Source organism: Carica papaya, chromosome 4 (assembly GCF_054855325.1).
Source record: "Carica papaya isolate Zhongbai chromosome 4, ASM5485532v1, whole genome shotgun sequence".
NCBI classification, from domain to species: Eukaryota; Viridiplantae; Streptophyta; class Magnoliopsida; order Brassicales; family Caricaceae; genus Carica; species Carica papaya.
In genome coordinates this window covers 7,130,668-7,148,614 of record NC_142312.1, presented here as the reverse complement: position 1 = coordinate 7,148,614, position 17,947 = coordinate 7,130,668, and the positions used below count along the sequence as shown (strand labels likewise).

The following is a 17,947-nucleotide window of genomic DNA, read 5'->3' as shown; positions in this document are numbered from 1 at the left end:
CTTATTTCAGTTTAGGTTATTTCTGTGACTCGTGAGAATTTATCCCCAAAACGGTAGATCACCATCTCTTTTTTCATTGAGTTCGGATCGATAGACTTCCAGTCTCTATCGTTGGTGCTGGTCGGATTGCGGACACGAGAGATTCGAGTTTCGTATTGTAATTTGCAAGTAATAGTAAATCCTTGGATCGCTGGCGATTTCTGCACCGATGGTCTTGATTGAACTTGCGTTTTAATCTCTAAAAGCAATTGTGTCGATTCATCGGATTTCGAAGAATTCGAATTTCTACGCAATAGTCTTCTTGGAGTTCTGCGGCACTCGAAGAAACGAAGAAACTGTGGCGCGACTCTGCTATTGTCGGTTGCCTGATTTGGTTTGATAGTTCTACTGTAATTGAAGAGAGTTAATCAAAATAGAGGGCTTTTTTTTTGTAAATTTATTTGGAATCGAGTATCAGGCCCTTTTTTCAGGAGGCCTGTAGGGTTTTGTTTCTAGGTTTAATGTGTTAGCCGTTCTTTCAGTATAGTAGATTTCTTTATCAGAAGAAAAAGAGAATCATGTCTGTATATTACAAATTTAAGAGTGCAAGAGATTATGATTCAATCGCAATGGACGGTCCATTTATTTCTGTTGGTGTTTTAAAAGAAAAAATTTTTGAATCAAAGCACTTGGGCAGGGGCACAGACTTCGATCTCGTGGTCACTAATGCTCAAACTAACGAAGGTTGGTTTTGCTCTCTGTTAGATTTTGTCCAAATCAGTATCTAGGGCTTTTTAGAGTTGAGAATTTAATATCATAGTATCATTTTCCTCAATGAATAGTAAGAAAATGCAATTTCAGTTGGGCTTATTTAGTTCAACTAAATAATTTACATGGGATTGTACGCTGGGGTTTGCATTTCCACATTCTTAAACCAATGAATGATTGTTAACTTGCTTATCATTAGAAGTTAAAAGTTATGTTCCTCTTTTGGTTGTTTGTATTCCGAACAAATCAGAAGGTAGTACCTTCCTTGATTGTCTAATCTGTGGCAGAATAATATTGAAATTTTTCTTAGTATGCAAAGTTGAATGAGTGTATCTGATAAATTTCATTTGGTACGTGGCTTAATATATTTGACTGTTTTATGCTCTCAGAGTCTGAGACTTGTTTTGCTCTCTTTTTAATTTCAGAGTATCCTGATGAAGCAATGTTAATCCCTAAAAATACCTCTGTGTTAATTCGCCGGGTTCCTGGACGACCTCGTTTACCGATTGTTACTGAACAAGAGTACTGCTTCAAACCTTTAAAATCTCAATCAATTCAATCTTGAAGTTGTTACATATAAGCATTGGAGTAGTGTTGTTGGTTTTATTGTGTTTATAAGATTGTTAATTGATAGTTCCAGATGTCTTCCCTTTTGATATGGGTTGGTTAGGTGTCTGTTTTATTCATAGCCTCGGTGAAAATTCAGAAGGCCAATGTAAATATTTTTTTTTGGGGTCAAATTATTTTGCAGGCCAAAGGTTGAAAATAATAGGACAGAAGTCTCTGAACCTGATAAGAGTAACATTCCTGGTACTGAATCATCTACTATGAAATATGTAAGCTCTATTCTCACTAAATTATACTTAAATTCAACATTGCTTTGTCATAGTACTATAGGTATATTTTGAGTGTGTTTAATATGATCTTTAGCCTGAAGACTCAGAGTGGGATGAATTTGGGAACGATTTATATTCGATTCCTGAAGTTTTGCCAACTCAGTCGAGCAACCCGTTGCCGGATGTTCCGCCCACAAATAAAGCTGATGAGGAAAGCAAGATTAAGGCTTTAATTGATACTCCAGCCTTGGACTGGCAGCGGTGAGATGTGTTTTTAGTTTTTGGGAGGGACTTCTAATGTGTAATGACTTGAATTTGTTTTTTCTAAATATTCTTTATACTACATGCTGATTTTTTTTTTTCTAATTCGCAGCCAAGGCTCTGATGGTTTTGGCCCAGGTAGAGGTTTTGGAAGGGGTATGGCTGGAAGGATGGGTGGACGTGGTTTTGGTGATTATCTTACACCTTTGTTTTTCTTTTATAAGATACATGGTTAGTTTGATACATACAAGTCACACACGGAGATGGAATTAAATTCTTCTACTCTCAATGCCTCGTAGGATGGGGCCACTGGCCTTTCTTTTTGCATTAATTTGATTTTTCTGGTGTTATAAATAATGCTGAGACTCATGTTTCTTTCATTGAGGCCGATTAGGATTGGAGCGGAAAACACCACCTCAGGGCTATGTTTGTCACCGTTGCAAAGTTCCTGGTATGTCCATAAGAAGTCGGTTTTCCTCTTAGCTAGAAACACTGCAATTTTGGTGTCTAATTAGGTATATTCATTTTTGTTCAGGACATTTTATTCAGCACTGTCCTACAAATGGGGATCCAAATTTTGATATCAAAAGGGTAAAACCTCCAACTGGTATTCCAAAGTCTATGTTAATGGCGACCCCAGATGGATCATATGCATTGCCAAGTGGTGCAGTTGCCGTTTTGAAGCCAAATGAGTAAGAGAAAATCTAATTATGTTTTTGATTTCATTAGTCAATGACTTTTGGAGAATTTGATAACTGGGATGGGCAAGTTTCCTTTTCTTTTTCTATAATGTAGGGCTGCTTTTGAGAAGGAAATTGAAGGCTTACCATCAACACGTTCTATTGGTGATCTTCCTCCTGAACTTCACTGCCCTTTGTGCAAAGAAGTCATGAAAGATGCTGTCTTAACGAGCAAATGTTGTTTTAAGAGTTTTTGTGATAAGTGTAAGATTTCTTATTGTTTCTTGCGACTATTTCTTTATTCCTTAAAATTTTTATATTTTGGGGTTTTTTTAGATGGAATTATCCTTTTTTAATCTTTTGGCTTAGTTTAGGCATGCTTATCTTTGTATGTTTTGTTGTGCTCATGCTTTTCAATATATAATAAAATGCATTTCAGGCATCAGGGATTACATTATTTCAAAGTCAATGTGCATATGTGGGGCAACAAACATACTTGCCGATGACCTTCTCCCAAATAAGACACTTAGGGATACCATTAATCGAATTTTGGAGTCTGGTAACAGTAGCACTGAAAATGCTGGAAGCACTTTTCAAGTTCAAGGTTTGTTATTCATTGACATGAAAATTTGTTGTTTATTAATCTATTTATGTAACTATTGTCATAACTTGATGTATTTGGAAGTTAGATATGGAGTCTGCACGTTGTCCGCCGCCTAGGAATCCGTCTCCTACTACTTCTGCTGCATCAAAAGGAGAAAAACAAAGGCCCAATACTGCTATTCCAGAAACTTCAAATTTGCAAGAGGTGGTAGAAGAGGGAAAGGCTGTCAGTGCCTTGCAATGTACCACAGAGAAAGTCCAAACTGCAAAGACCGTTGATGCTTCTGAAGCCACACATGAGTCGATGAGTGTGAAGGAGGCAGCTTCACAAGGCAGTGCTCCAGTGGTTGAAGAAGAAGTACAGCAGAAGTTAGGTGCTTGTGAGCCAGGTAATAATTGTTTTTATAATTTGTTGCAGGCTGGACAACAATTATATACTGCTTTTGCAATCTTATTTTTTTTTTCTTTGATCTTCCATGCGATTCAGTCGTCAAATTTTATATAATCTGGTATTAGGGTCACTTAGATGATCCTATCATATAATATTATTTTTTTTAGTTTCCTGTGATGTGAAATGAAGAAACAAAATTTTGGTTTCTGTATTTCATTTGTTAAGAGTTTTTGGTCCTGTCTCACATTGATTTTTCTTTGCTAGGAAAGAAGAAGAAAAAGAAAAAGGCTCGCTTGCCTGCAAATGGCATGCCTGGAGGTATTTTGGAGTATGTTGTGGATCATGAAGTTAATCTGTCTCCAACTTTGATATTTATCTTTCTTCTTTTTGATGCCGTGTAGATTTGCAGTGGAAAGGCCGCCCCCAAGATCAGCTACCAGAAAACTATATGATGCCTATGGGCCCCTCTCCCTTTAATCCATACTGGACTGGCATGCAACCTGGGATGGATGGATTTATGGGCCCTTATGCTGGTCCAATGTCCTATATGAATTACGGGCTAGGGCCCGTTGACATGCCATTTGGAGCTATGATGCCTCCAGATCCTTTTGGTGCACAGGGTTTTATGTTTCCCAATGTGCCAGTGCCACCTTATAGGTAAATCTCTCTGTTTCACAAATTACATTCACTCTTTTTCTTTCTCTCACTCTCTCTCTCTCTATCTCTCTCCTCTTTGAGACTGACGGGTGGAGAGGTATCAGGATTTGGTGGTTAAATTTGCATTGCTCATAATCCTGCGTGGCATGTTAAGTAACAAATTATTAATGTAATGAGTTCACTATGTTCTTTATCTGCAGGGATCTTGCCGACTTTGGAATGGGTATGAATGTTCCAGTCCGGCCTCCTCTTATGAGCAGAGAGGAATTTGAAGCCCGGAAAGCTGATTTGAGGAGGAAGCGTGAAAATGAAAGAAGAGGTGAAAGGTAACAGGGTTCTTTCTGTCCTTTGCTCTGTTATATATTTTATGTAATAGTTTCACAAGGAAATTTCTTGTGATACTAATTTTATCGTACAAGTAGCTGATATTACCTTTTCCTGCCCAGATTGCTTGATTAAAAATGCATCTAGGATATCTTCTAATGAATAAATGTTTCCATTACTTGAGACCATTTCTGATTTTGCATTCTTTGTATATTCCTTTTCCTACACTTATCTGCAGTGATTAAAGTTTCTCCTTGTTGATGCTTCAGAATATGTTAAAATATTGGTCGGGTAATGGAAACTGATAAAGTTCCTTAAACAAGCCTAATGTTAAGGCGCAGAGATGAAACATGGATTTTTATGTGTCAAATTATATTAATTGTTTTCTTGACTACATGATGGTTTAATAAGAAACCTTTCTCGTCTGCATGCTGCCCTTTTTTTTATGTTTGGGTTGATTTTAACTGTTTAGGATGTATTGTCATGTTACACGGTGTTAGTAATCAGTTCATGGCTAAGTGGCCAATTGTAGATTTCGTAGTCTCTGATCGCATGGTACACCGTTGGTTCTGTATGACTATGACTCGAACTGTTTTTTTCTTATGCTCTCAATCTACGACAGGGAGTTCTCCAGGGATGGGGAACATACTAGAGAAGTGAGCAGTAGCGTGGATGTTGGCTTGATGAAATCGAAATCTGTAAGTACTTTTGGTTATCCAAATTTTCTTTTGCTCTCTTTGTTTGTCTATGCCAGCAGGTACCTGATGTGGTTTCGTACAAAATTTTGGCTGGGCAAAACCAACTTGGCAAGAGAACAGCTATTTGGCAACATAAAATCTTTTACTTTTTTCCATGAAGAAAAGGATAAAAAATTTGTTTTACTGCCGCAGTTATTAGGACCAAACCACCTAAAATTTGTTGATTTGTCATTTTTTTTTATATTCTTGGATTTAACTGTTTTGTCAATTTTATATTATCTTGCCCTTGAAATATCCATTTTGTCCATTTTTCTATTATTTTCCCTGTTATAATATTTTAACTTTTGTTTCTTTTTTTTTTTTTTTTATTTGTTTCCAGTTTTATGGTGTCTAGAAATTTCATACTTATTGTTTGATCTGGTTGCATGTCAATTGCCCTTTCGAGAAGTATTGAGAACTTGGATCATATTTTTTCAAGGATTATGAAATTTCACCAATGTGTTAGTGGTGAGGTGTTGGTCTCTTCGTGTTGCGTCCATATTTTCTGGGTCGTGTATTTCCTTCAACCAAAAAAGTATTGCATGGTTTTGGCATGTGCGTGTTTCTTTTTTTCTTTTTTTTTTTCTCTCTTCTTTTTTTCTTTTTTGGGTTTTGGCTAAAGTTCTCAATGAAGCAAAGATGTAGGAGAAGCAAGGATTTCTAGGAGGCAACCAATGAACGGAACATCCATTGTTCACCAAGACTTGTTGATGGTCCACGACCATGATGAAGTCAATCTTTTCTGTTAACGGCACAGATTATTTAATGTCAGCCAAATAGCGTTCTTGCATGGTCAAGATTTCGTAATAAAATATCAATCAGATGTGTAAAATGAAAAAGAGCCCGCCATGAAAGGGCCAAAAAAAAAAACTATCTAGTTGGTTTTTGTGTCTCGAGTTTGTTTCAAAGAAACTTGAATTTTGTTATAACCCCTTTATCTTTAAATCATTGGTCTAACGGAAAGGGTCGCACATTTTTGTGAAAGGCTGGTGTTGCCTGTGCTAAGAATGTGGGGAAGGTGAGGGTCCGGGAAATGACTTGCTAAAATACGATAATGGGCTTAGTGGGATCACGATTATGGACTTTTCTAGCTGTTTTTTTTAAAGGAGTTCATAAAACAAACCGTTGTGTTTTTACGTTTGGATTTTTTCCTTTTTTGGCTGAATAAAAAATAAAAACCCATAAGTATGAGAAATGTTATTTAACGCGTGGTGGTGAAAAAGGGTATAAATTTAATACTGGTTGCCATTCGTCCTCTTTGTTGTTGCAGAAACCAGTACAACAGCATCCCCCGTCGTCGAGCGGAGAGCACCCTCATCACCGCCACAGACCCGAAAGGTTATCCCCTGAACGACCTGCTCGGGACCTTGAACCGCCACCACGCCCATCCAAGCGAAAGTCCGACAACCACCACGAACGCGAACGGTCTCACGACCGGGATCGTGGTTTGGACCACTATGACCGCCACGAGCATGAGCGAGACCTCGATAGAGATCGTCACAGGCACCACCACCGTTCTGATTCGTCCTCTAAACCCTCGTCAGAAACTGCAAATAAACCGACCTCCTCAACCCCGGCGTCGGCGTCCGTGGCAACTTTAGCGGCGGCGGCGGCGGCGGCGGCTGATAAAAAGCATAAGGCGAGTGTGTTCTCGCGCATAAGCTTTCCGGAGGAGGAACCAACCGGGAAGAAACGTAAGCTCTCTTCTTCTGAAGCAGCTGTTGCTTCTGGTTCTGGTCATCAAAATAAAGCAGCGTCGAATGGGTATTATGATGGGAAGCCAGCGTCTACAACGGGTGCGAGTCTAGGAGGAAAGAAGAGTAGTGCCGGCGATTATGACTCAAGTGATGATGAGAGGCATTTCAAGAGGAAGCCGTCAAGGTACGAGCCATCACCACCGCCAGCTGCAGAGTGGGAAGTAGAGTCGCCTCGACATTTGAGGAGCGCTAGAGATAGAGACCGCGAGCGTGAGTATGAACGTCACGGCAAGCACAGATAGCTGGCTCGAATTTATTTTCTGACGCCAAGTTCTTGTGAATTCCTCAAATCTGCTGCAACTGCTTCTGGTAGAGAGAGGAAAAGAGAAAAAAAATAGCAGGGCACCCCGACATTGTGGTCTGCGAAAGCTCTGCGTACCGCTGCAGAGCGATCTCTACACTAAATCCAACGGAGAATAAAAGGATTTGGGTTTTTGGTGGGTTGGGGATGGGGAGGGCTGATGTTGTGGTACTATTTCTGGATCTATTGACAAAATGCTTTCGTTTCAAGTATATTTATAAGTACATTGAAGCTTTTGTATTCGCGAGTTTTTTTATCAACATTTGTAAAAGTTCATAATTGTCTGCTTCTATATTTGATTTTGCTCTGCTTTGATTAGTGGGGAAATTAAACCTTAACATCAATTTAATATCATGTGATTTAGTTTCTAGTTTTATTTTTAAACTATGCCTTAATCCAATATTTTTTGTATATACTAAATGATGCTGTTCAGAGGGTCAGAGAACGGACCGGGTTGAATGGCTTTATGGATTTTGAGTTTGAGGACAAGCCGAATAAAAAAAAAAAAAGAGATCAGAACAAATTTAGCCGATTGATAAAATGGATTACGTAAAAAGTTGTTCAATTAATGTTGTTGTTTGTGTGACCTAGCAAAACGTCATTAATTTTTATTTATTGTATTTTTATGACGTGAAATTAATTATTAGATCTAGTAGTAGGAGTGTTCAAATGTTATTTTGAACTGGAATTTAAATTAGGCGACCCAAAAATATGAAAATAAAATTAAAAAATATTCGTTGTCTCATATTAAATTTTGAATGAATATTATTTATTTATTAATCAATTATAAATTTGATGTATTAATTAGAATATACAGAATTATATATTGATTTTTTAATCAAAATAAGATTTTGAAAAGAAAATAGTTCATTTCAATTGTATTTTTAATCCGTCTTTTATAATTTTTCAATTGTCGGGTTGATTTAATTCTGTTATCAAAAAATGAACATCTTTTTAAAATAAGAAACGTGGTTAAATTATAGGTAAATTTTCTTAATCAGTTAAAAAAAAGTGCTAACAATTATAGACTAAAAAATAAAAGTTATTTGGAAAATACTTTTTTTTGACCCAAAATAAATAAAACAGTGTAGCCTACCGGGAAAAAAAGAAAAAAGTTTTCCACTTCTAGTGCTCGTCAAAGCATAGCCAATAAACATAGCCGTCGAGTCGTCGAGTTCATTTGCACCATAACACAAATGTCGGCCACTCAGTTTTCTCTCTCTCGAAACCCTACATTTGCTTCCCCCTCTTCCGCCCTCAAGTCCTCCTCCTTTACCTCTCATGTCTCTTCTCGCTCTCACTCCCTCAAGCTCCCTCATTCCGGTCCTTCGACCTTCACACCTCTATCTGCTAAACGCGCCGCAGCTGTAGTTCTACATGCTGCCGCCTCCTCTCCCGCTTCATCGGCGTCTGCGACGGAGAAGAACTTCCACGGGCTCTGCTACGTGGTGGGCGACAACATTGACACCGACCAGATCATCCCGGCGGAGTACCTGACGCTGGTGCCCTCGAATCCGGCTGAGTACCAGAAGCTCGGGTCCTACGCTTTCGTGGGGCTCCCGGCGTCGTACACCACACGCTTCGTGGAGCCAGGCGAGACCAAGACCAAATACTCCATTGTCATCGGTGGCGACAACTTCGGGTGTGGATCTTCCCGCGAGCACGCCCCCGTGGCGCTGGGCGCAGCTGGCGCGCAGGCCGTGGTGGCGGAATCCTATGCGAGGATCTTCTTCAGGAATTCCGTCGCCACTGGGGAAGTGTACCCTCTGGAATCGGAGGTGAGGATTTGTGAGGAGTGCCGGACTGGTGACGTGGTGACAATTGAGTTGGGGCAAAACAAATTGATCAATCATTCCACGGGCAAGGAATACAAATTAAAACCAATTGGGGATGCTGGCCCCGTCATTGAGGCGGGAGGAATCTTCGCCTACGCCAGGAGCACTGGGATGATTCCCTCATCATAATCAGCATGGGGTAATTTCTATTTTTGGCTAGATTCACGAGTCTGTACAATTGGATTCTTAGATTGTTAATTAATTTCAGTTCAGTGTTCATATGTTTGGTTCGATCTGTGTTGTGTTGATGGCTGTTTGCATTTTGGCGATGCAACTCGCAATGTCTTTAGATAATAAATTAAAACTTGAATTGGGTGTGCGAAGAATGTTTTTGCTAAGAAAGTTGCTTTTAGTTGAGTAGAACTTGCTGTTATCTGAAGCAAAAATAACATTAGGTAATATGCCTTCCGTTAAATGTTATGTTATACCTTATGTGTTTCAAGAATATAATATAATTGTAGTGGATTGGAGGAAAAGAAAAAACTTGATTGTATTGTGCTAATTTACTCTTTCTTAGGAAAAAGTTCCTGCAAGAAATTGAGTTTTTTAATGACAAGAGTCTTCTGGTCTTAGCGTACAGACAACATAACTCATTTAGATTTATATGGAAGGGATAAGGTATTTTAAGGGTTTGTGAGAGGTGCATGAGAATTACTGTTTGATCCTTTGGATTTGGCCTACTTCAAAATAAAAGACTGGTTTACTTTTATACAGTTCACTACCTTAAGGTTTCAAGTAGTTTTATTTCCTTCACAGCTGCATAAGTCTTGTATGATATGCACATCTTTACAAAGAAAATTTTAAAACAATTTCTACCTTGTATTCTTTATTATGATGGGTAATTGTCTGCGATGTATATTAGCCTCTATATCTTTCAAAAAGAAATGTATATTAGCCTCTACAATATTGAAAATATTGTCGGCAATTAAAAGAGAAATCTCCAGAAAAAAAACATTTTTAAAGCTCTTGTGATATTTATGGTGGTAAAGCAGCATTTGCTGATTGAAAAGTTTGGAACGAAACAAAATGGATCACCAAATAATAAAATGTTAGAAACAGGATTTTCTTCTGGAAAAAGAACCTGAAAGTCCTGCATGAATGAAGCCTAAATGTTTTGAAACTAGTTGAAATGAGGTAATTGAGGTCATTGATAACTTTTATTCTGCTTCTTGTCGTCTAAACATGGAGACTTACTGAAAGCTGATGAGTAGTTTGATATTGGATTTTTCTTCACAGCTAATGATGCTAAATCTGATGAATAGAATACAAACTTTATTGTTCTGGAGCCGAGCCCAGTAATGTGGGCTTGTCACCCAAGTGGGGGTTTTAAAATGATTGGAAATTGAGTTGGTTCTGATGGTTGGGCTGTGGAGAGTTAGATACTGGCCTGCCTATTCCAAGAGGAGAGTTGAGCTTTGAGTCTTGAGTGTGAGCTTGGGGCTCGATCCTCTGAGAGTGGAGGGGACTGTGTGAGCTGGAGACAGAGCAATTAAGACCTCCCGCTCTCTTCAGTGTAAGGATAATGAGTCAGTGTTTTCCAGGCCCAGTAGCACCTGATGGGCCAATCTCAAAAACTTTATTGTTCTGGATTCCTGAAGCTTAGATAAAGAACTTTTGTTTATTTGAAAGGAATCGAGATAGTCAGTCTTTGCTAAAATGCCATTCTGGATGCTTTTTTTTTTTCAATATTAAGTGTAGTATTAAATAATACCAAGTGGATGCAACCTATGAACAAAAACATTTACAAATCTGTCAAAATATCAATCACGTCCTTCTCCCTAGTCTAAATAGGAGGATCCCTAATAAAAAAGCTTAAGGTTTGGAGTCAAGTATCCTTAATTCTACCATAAGACAATTTTATATCCTCAAAGCTCTTCTATTTTTTTTTTCCTTTCTGAATCACTCATAATAGCCATGGGGATAGCACCTAAGTACATATTGTAGCAATTATCCCCATTGCCGCTTCAAGCCCATATCTTCAAGCCATTTTGGACCCTTTGAGGATTCTTGAAATTTGTATGTATACATACTGTTTAAATGTTAACCTTCATACTAATTCATTTTTGAGTTGCGTTTCTGATGAGGATTCCCAGTATGGCTGCAGATTGAATATTGACAAAAGAATCTTACCTGATGATGAGCATGTATCAGACCAAAATATCTGCTCCACTAACTGTTGGAAAAGGAATAGGGTAATAGAATCCTATGCAAAATTGTGGTCTCTTTGTGCTTATAAATCTTGTTATCTGCCCTTTTTCTTGTAAAACTTCTGGGTAGTGTTCTACTCTCCCTGATATGACTTTCTGGGACTTTTATCTTTCGGTCTGTAAGTTTTTCTCTCTCTTTTCTCTTCAAATTCTAATGGTTGGTCTATGTCCCGTCATGTCATTTTATGTCTCCGACTTGCTCTTCTTTGCTTGGAAGATCTACTTCCCTTGAAAGGATTCGTAAACAGCCAAAGTTTGTTTTTTCAAACCTCTTGAGTTCTTTTGTAACCTCTTTTCATCTATTGAAGGTTCAGGGGCTTGGATTTAGTTAGTTGTGATAATGCAGACCAAGAGAATCCTGAATTGAAATAGTTTTAGTATTAAGAAAAATCAATGTAATTATTATTTAGTTTCTTTAATTTATTTAACCTATTTAAGTAGAGTTTAAATTATAAGAGACTTAGGGTAGATTTTAAGTTATAGAAGCTTCTAATTCCTCTTTAGTTATTTTAATATTTTCCTTAGCAGTTGTAAGTAATGCCTATATAAAATCCAATAACTATGAATATAGAGAATAAATGATGACGAATTCAGAGTTCCTTTTGTTAGGGTTTATTTCTCATTATTTTTTTGTTCTGCTCTTATCATTGTTCAGTCTACTTCTCCTTACATTTCTTCACTTTTGTCCCCAGTTTTCTTGTTCCCAGTTTTATTCTTCCATTTCTCACTTCTTCTATTTCTAACTGATGGTTGAAACAAGTTGGTACCGTCGCTACTTGTTTTGCATCACATGAGGTGTCATTTTCCATGTTTAGAATATTTATCTCTATTGTCCCTTAAAGCTAGTTTGCTATATGTTCTTAGTGTTAGAAATAAAAATACTTGGGTTTAATTCTAAGATTGCATTTTGCAATGGAAGTTTTAATAGTTAAACAACTTGTTGGGATACAAGCTGGACTGAGGTTTGCTGATTTGTTGCGATTTAACAAATGTATTATGTTGTATTTCAAACTTATGATCAAAGCAGCAGGGCATTCTCACATTGTCATGCTAGACAAAGTCAACATTGAGGTTTAAAAATTCATATAACTGACGGAAGGAAGAGAAAATGAATTCATGTAATTGATTGAAGGAATAAGAAATGTTGAATTTTCTGAAATCACATTTTTCGTAGGTTCAGGAATCACAGTTGTTTTCATGAATCATAGATTAGTTACCTCAAGCAAGGCTTGCTAGAGGAAGATTACAGTTAAAGGCACAAGCTGTTGCTTTTACGCATATTTTTTCATGCATATCATTTTTGTGAACCTTTGAATGCAGTTGTTCAACTAAGCTTTATAAACCTCTTGAGTGGGGGCAAAGTTTAATGCCGTCTTGCAAGAATTAGATGTGGCAGCTTTGTGGTTAGGTATACATCTTTCATTAACATTAAATAAATGAAAATACTAGAGTTTTCCTCATTTGTGTGGCAAAAATATGTACTAGATGCTAGAAATACAGAGCAGCATGATACTGCAGCTTCTTGGGAAAGGGTCTCAGCTGCAAGATAAATGATTCGATAAGCAATATTTACTACAAGATGTTCTAGATATTTGTTTTTCCATGTTAGTTTTACTTATATTTTAATGTTGGTTACTTATAATTGCGGATCTGTGGCTCAGGATGAGGACTATATTATAACTTCTCTTGCGTAAATCTCATTGAGAATTTGCCTGGAATACTCACTTGAAGCAGTCTTAAGTTTCTTTGATCACACAATTCTGCTCTATGGAGATCAGGTAGCCTGATATTTAGATCAACTCCGAGCTTGAGAATTAGGTTAGAGAAGGGGAGTGAAATCTTCAAGATCTTAGAATTAGTGTTTTATTTACAGGTTTTCCCAAAACAAATTTCTTGTAGCTTTATCGAAGAATTTACTGAGCATCCCTTTTTAGTTCTGGTATTAGCTATGGTCAAGTGTATTGAACTTTTTGAGCTGACATGTTGTTGTGGTGAACTAGTTGCTGGGGGTTACCCTGTTAGATCATTATCAATGTGTTTTGTATATGGTTTTTTGATGTGATGACCATATTTGAAGTGACAAATCCTGAAAATATTGCTAAGTTGGAATCTTCCTGGAGTTAGTCTCGAGATACTTTCATATGTTTTTCGTACTCTTTGGTTTTTGTTATTGGGTTCTTGTCCTATCCATCAGACTTTTTCTTTTAATTTATCTTTTATTGGGTTCTTGTCCTATCCATCAGATCAGACTTTTTCTTTCAATTTATCTTTTATGTCCCATTTTTGCAGGGTTTTACACCATGAACATTTGCATTCAGGCTGCTTAGACAGGGAATAGTTTTGTTTGTAATTCTGTTTACAAATGATGTGTTCATTTTCTAAAACTCGAGCTGTTGTAATCCTGCTGCTATTCCTGCTGGTAAAAGAGGAAATCTGTTTCCTGATGATTGAAATATAAAGGTGTGATATATGTTATGTTATAAAGTGTGTATGATTTCATGATATTATAAAGTTATTGTTTTCATATGTTGTTTTCATGGATCTCGCCGAGGTAAGTGGACAGTAAAGGATTTTATTATTGATAAATAAATTTGTTATAAATTATGCTCAATTGGTCATTTTTATTTTCTACCCGCCTTTACTTCTGTGGCGGTGAGATAATGTGATGTCTTTACTGGGTTGGTGTAGCTCATTCCTTATTTAACAATTTCAGATCAGGAAGACATTGTTCTTGAGCTCGTTCCGCAGGAAGACGGCAAAGGGGATGCTTAAAGACTCCATAGCTATATTTATAGTTCTTATCTCGAGTATCTCTTTTAGTTAGTTTGTTCTTTCATGTTTTGAGTACGTTTTAGCTATTGTGTAAGGGATGTTAATCAAAATTTTTATTACGCTTCCGCATTTGACATTTTTAACACATATATTTCATTTAAATTTCTGAAGCCGTTACAATAATAGAATCCTGTGCAAAATTGTGGTCTTTTTTTGCTTATAAATCTTGGTATGTGCCCTTTTTCTTGTAAAACTTATGGTGTAGTAGTGTTTTTTACTCGACCTAATATGACTTTCTTGGACTTTTATCTTTTCATCTGTATGTTTCTCTTTCTCTTTCATTCTTCAAATTCTAATGGTTGATCTATGTCCTGTCATGTCATTTTATATCTCCTACTTCTCTTTGCTTGAAAGATTTACTTCCCTTGGAAGAATTACTAAACTGGCAAAGTTTGTTTGCTCAAACCTCTCTACTCTCCTCAGCTACTCTTGCGTTCTCTTGTAACCTCTTTTCAGCTATTGAATGTTCAGGGGCTTGGATTTAGTTAGTTGTGATGATGTAGGACAAGAGAATCCTGAACTGAAATAATTTGTATTAAGAAAAATCAATGTAATTATTATTAAGTTTCTTTAATTTATTGAGCCTGCTTAAAATGAGTTTAAGTTATTAGAAACTAGGGTAGATTTTAAGTTATAGAAGCTTCTAATTCCTCTTTAGTTATTTTAATAGTCTCCTTATTAGTTATAAATAATGCCTATGTAAAACCCAATAACTGTGGATATAGAGAATAAACAATGATGAATTCAGAATTCCTTTTGTCAGGAATTATTTCTCGCTATTTCTCTATTATGTTCGTATAATGGTTCGGTTTACTTCTCCTCATATAATCTTCACTTTGGTCCCTAATTTTCTTTTTCCTACTCTTATTCTTCCGTTTCTCACTTTCTATTTCTAAATGATAGTTGAAAGAAGTTAGTACTGGTGCTACTTGTTCTGCATCACATGAGGTGTCATTTTCCATGCTTAGAATATTCATCTACTATTGTCCTTTAAAGCTAGTTTGCTATATGTTTTTAGTGTTATAAATAAAAAAACTTGGGTTTAATTCTAAGATTGCGTTTTGCAATGAAAGTTTTACTAGTTAAACAACTTGTTAGGATACAATCTGGACTGAGGTTCGCTGATTTGTTGTGATTTAACAAATGTATTAGTGTTGTGTTTCAAACTTATGATTAAAGCTGCAGGGCATTCTCACTTTGTCATGATAGACAAAGTCAACATTGAGATTTAAAAAATCATATAACTGATGGAAGGAATACAAAATGAATTCATGTAACTGATTAAAGGAATAAGAAATGTTGAATTTTCTGAAATCACAATTGTTTCACGAAACACTTATTATTTTTATTTTAAAAATGGGTTAAGGAATCACAATTGTTTTCATGAATCATAAGCTAGTTATCTCAAGCAAAGCTTGCTTGAGGAAGATTACAGTTAAAGGCACAAACTTTTGCTTTTAGGGATTTTTTTTTTCACGTATATCATTTTTGTGAACCTATGAGTGCAGTTGCCCAACTACGCTTTATAAAGGGTTTGTGCAAAGTCTAACACCACCTTGCAAGAATCAAATGTGGCAACTTTTGGTGGTTGGATATAGATCTTTCATTAACATGAAAAAAAAAATACTAAAGTTTTTCTCATTTTTGCGGCAAAAATATGTGCTAGATGCTAGTGTAACAGGATGAGAATTGAATAATATCTTGATGATTTATTTTGAATAATTATACACATATATATACAGGTAAAAAAAAGATAAGTGATAGAACTAACTAATGATAGATACAAGTTTAAATAATTTTGAAAGAGGATAACCATATCCTCTTATCTCTTTTATCTCTCTACAGCTAGAAATAGGAACCGGCATGATACTGCTGCTTCTTGGGATGGGATCTCAGCTGCAAGATAAATGATTTGATAAGCAATGTTTATTACAAGATGTTCTAGATATTTGTTTTTCCAAATTAATTTTATTTATATTTTAATTTTAGTTACTTACAATTGCGGATCTGTGGCTCAGAATGAGGGCTATATTATAGCTTTTCTTGCATAAACCTTATTGAAAATTTGCCTGGGATACTCACTTGAACCGGTCTTAAGTTTCTTTGATCACACAGTTGTGCTCTCTAGAGATCAGTAGCCTGATACTTAGATCAACTCCGAATTAGAGATTTAGATTAAAGTTCTGATGAGGAGAGTGAAATCTTCAAGATCTTAGGATTACTATTTTATTTATAGGTTTTCCCAAAGTAAGTTGCTTATAGCTTTATCAAAGAAGTTACTGAACATCCCTTTTCTAGTTTTGGTATTAGTTATGGTTAAGTGTATTGAAATTTTTGAGCTGGCATGTTGTCATGGTGAACTAGTTGCTGGGGTTTACCCTGTTAGATAATTATCAATGTGTTTCGTGTATGAAAAGGATATGGTTTGCCAATTTGACAATCATATTTGAAGTGACAAATTCTGAAAATATTGCTAGGTTGGAATCTTCCTGGAATTAGTCTTGAGATACTTCCTTATGTTTTTCATACTTTGAGATTTTTGTTATTGGGTTCGTGGCCTATCCATAAGATTTTTTTTTTTAAATTTATCTTTATTGTTCCATTTTTGCAGGGTTTTGCACCATGAACATTTCGGGCTGCTTAGACAGAGAATAGTTTCGTTTGTAAGCCTATTTACAAATGATGTGGGTTCGTTTTCCAAAACCCGAGCTGCTGCTATTCCTGTTTTATTGTTTGTGTAGTAACTTATTTGCAAACTGCAGTTTCTGGATGGACATGAACAAGAATTGAATTCTTAGCTTATTCCTCGTAGCATCTATTATAAGTGGATTAGAGTTGAGTGGTGATGTAGAATAAACTGATGTTGTCAATCAAGCTTTAATTTTATCTTAGGCACCTGAAATGTAGTTTGCAATGGGTTATTTGTCAACCAAGATTGGCCTGTACAAACACATAAACCTTTCACTTTTGCAGTTCCGACTCTTCTGGAGTGCCTTCAGAAAGAAGGGAGTCAAGTGGTGCGTTGTTACTTACAGACTAGGAGTATTTGGGATCTCAGGTAGTTTGGGAAATTCGAAGTGGTGCGTTGTTACTTGCAGACTAGGAGTATTTGGGATCTCAGGTTGTAACGGCCTCGGAAATTTAAAATGAAATGTATATTAAAAATATCAAATGCGGAAGCGAAGTCAAAAATTCGATTAACATCCCTTACACTAAAACCAAAAACGTGCTCACAAAATATAAAAGATCAAACTACCTAAAGGAGAAACTTGAAAATAAAAGCTACGAATATGACTACGGAGTCTTTAGGCGTCCCCTTCGTCGTCCTCCTGCGGAACCGGCTCGGGAACGATGTCCTCTTGATCTGAAATGATTAAATAAGGAATGAGCTACACTAGCCTAGTAAAGACATCACGATATCTCACCGTCACGGAGGTAAAGGTGGGTAGAAAACACAAAAAGACCAATGGAGCATAATTTACAACAAATCCTTTTATCAATAATAAAACCTTTACCATTCACTTACCTCGATAGAATCCATAAAACAGTGTACGAAAGCAATAACATCATCATCATCATGAAATCATATATAAACTATATAACATAATACTTATCAAGCCTTTCGTAATTCAATCGTTACACAACATATTTTCCTCATTTACGAGCCCACTAGTATCCATGGGGATCCATAGGGATCTCGCTACCCGTTAACCCTTAACACTTGAAATCATTTTTCCAGGGCCGTCCCCATACCCCGTCCGGTATGGGCGCCAAAACTA

At 36.6% G+C, this 17,947-nt stretch overlaps 2 protein-coding genes and 1 non-coding gene across 5 annotated transcripts; all 3 read left to right on the top strand.

Annotated features, from left to right (window-relative positions):
• On the top strand, window positions 1-7,681 carry LOC110817484 (DWNN domain, a CCHC-type zinc finger). 2 transcript variants are annotated; one of them, XM_088217663.1, is made up of 15 exons: window positions 1-723; window positions 1,173-1,269; window positions 1,499-1,583; window positions 1,678-1,844; window positions 1,957-2,033; window positions 2,239-2,295; window positions 2,380-2,536; window positions 2,640-2,788; window positions 2,964-3,128; window positions 3,214-3,516; window positions 3,783-3,836; window positions 3,920-4,175; window positions 4,376-4,501; window positions 5,122-5,197; window positions 6,507-7,681. In XM_088217663.1, the coding sequence occupies exons 1-15, from the start codon at window positions 558-560 to the stop codon at window positions 7,233-7,235; spliced, it is 2,664 nt and encodes an 887-aa protein (XP_088073789.1). In that variant the 5' UTR covers window positions 1-557; the 3' UTR covers window positions 7,236-7,681. The 2 variants fall into 2 exon arrangements, with proteins under 2 accessions (XP_088073789.1, XP_088073788.1); XM_088217662.1 differs by having other exon boundaries at window positions 2,230-2,295.
• A 737-nt stretch (window positions 7,682-8,418) lies between these two features.
• LOC110817560 (3-isopropylmalate dehydratase small subunit 1-like) lies at window positions 8,419-14,316 on the top strand. 2 transcript variants are annotated; one of them, XR_002540211.2, is made up of 3 exons: window positions 8,419-9,268; window positions 13,626-13,796; window positions 14,050-14,316. XR_002540211.2 is itself a non-coding variant. In XM_022046157.2 (2 exons), the coding sequence occupies exon 1, from the start codon at window positions 8,491-8,493 to the stop codon at window positions 9,256-9,258; it is 768 nt and encodes a 255-aa protein (XP_021901849.1). In that variant the 5' UTR covers window positions 8,421-8,490; the 3' UTR covers window positions 9,259-9,268; window positions 14,050-14,316. The 2 variants fall into 2 exon arrangements, 1 of the variants encoding a protein (XP_021901849.1); XM_022046157.2 differs by lacking the exon at window positions 13,626-13,796 and having other exon boundaries at window positions 8,421-9,268.
• LOC148266232 (signal recognition particle RNA) lies at window positions 10,415-10,716 on the top strand. The gene has a single exon (XR_015818889.1).
• Window positions 14,317-17,947: the final 3,631 nt, after the last annotated feature.

Bases quoted from the DNA above. Each gene is read 5' to 3' on its own strand.
- LOC110817484 (XM_088217662.1), top strand. From the start codon at position 558: ATGTCTGTATATTACAAATTTAAGAGTGCAAGAGATTATGATTCAATC. The intron at 1,845-1,956 runs GTGAGATGTGTT...TCTAATTCGCAG, and splicing joins CCAGCCTTGGACTGGCAGCG to CCAAGGCTCTGATGGTTTTG. The intron at 2,034-2,229 runs GTGATTATCTTA...TCTTTCATTGAG, and splicing joins GATGGGTGGACGTGGTTTTG to GCCGATTAGGATTGGAGCGG.
- LOC110817560 (XM_022046157.2), top strand. From the start codon at position 8,491: ATGTCGGCCACTCAGTTTTCTCTCTCTCGAAACCCTACATTTGCTTCC.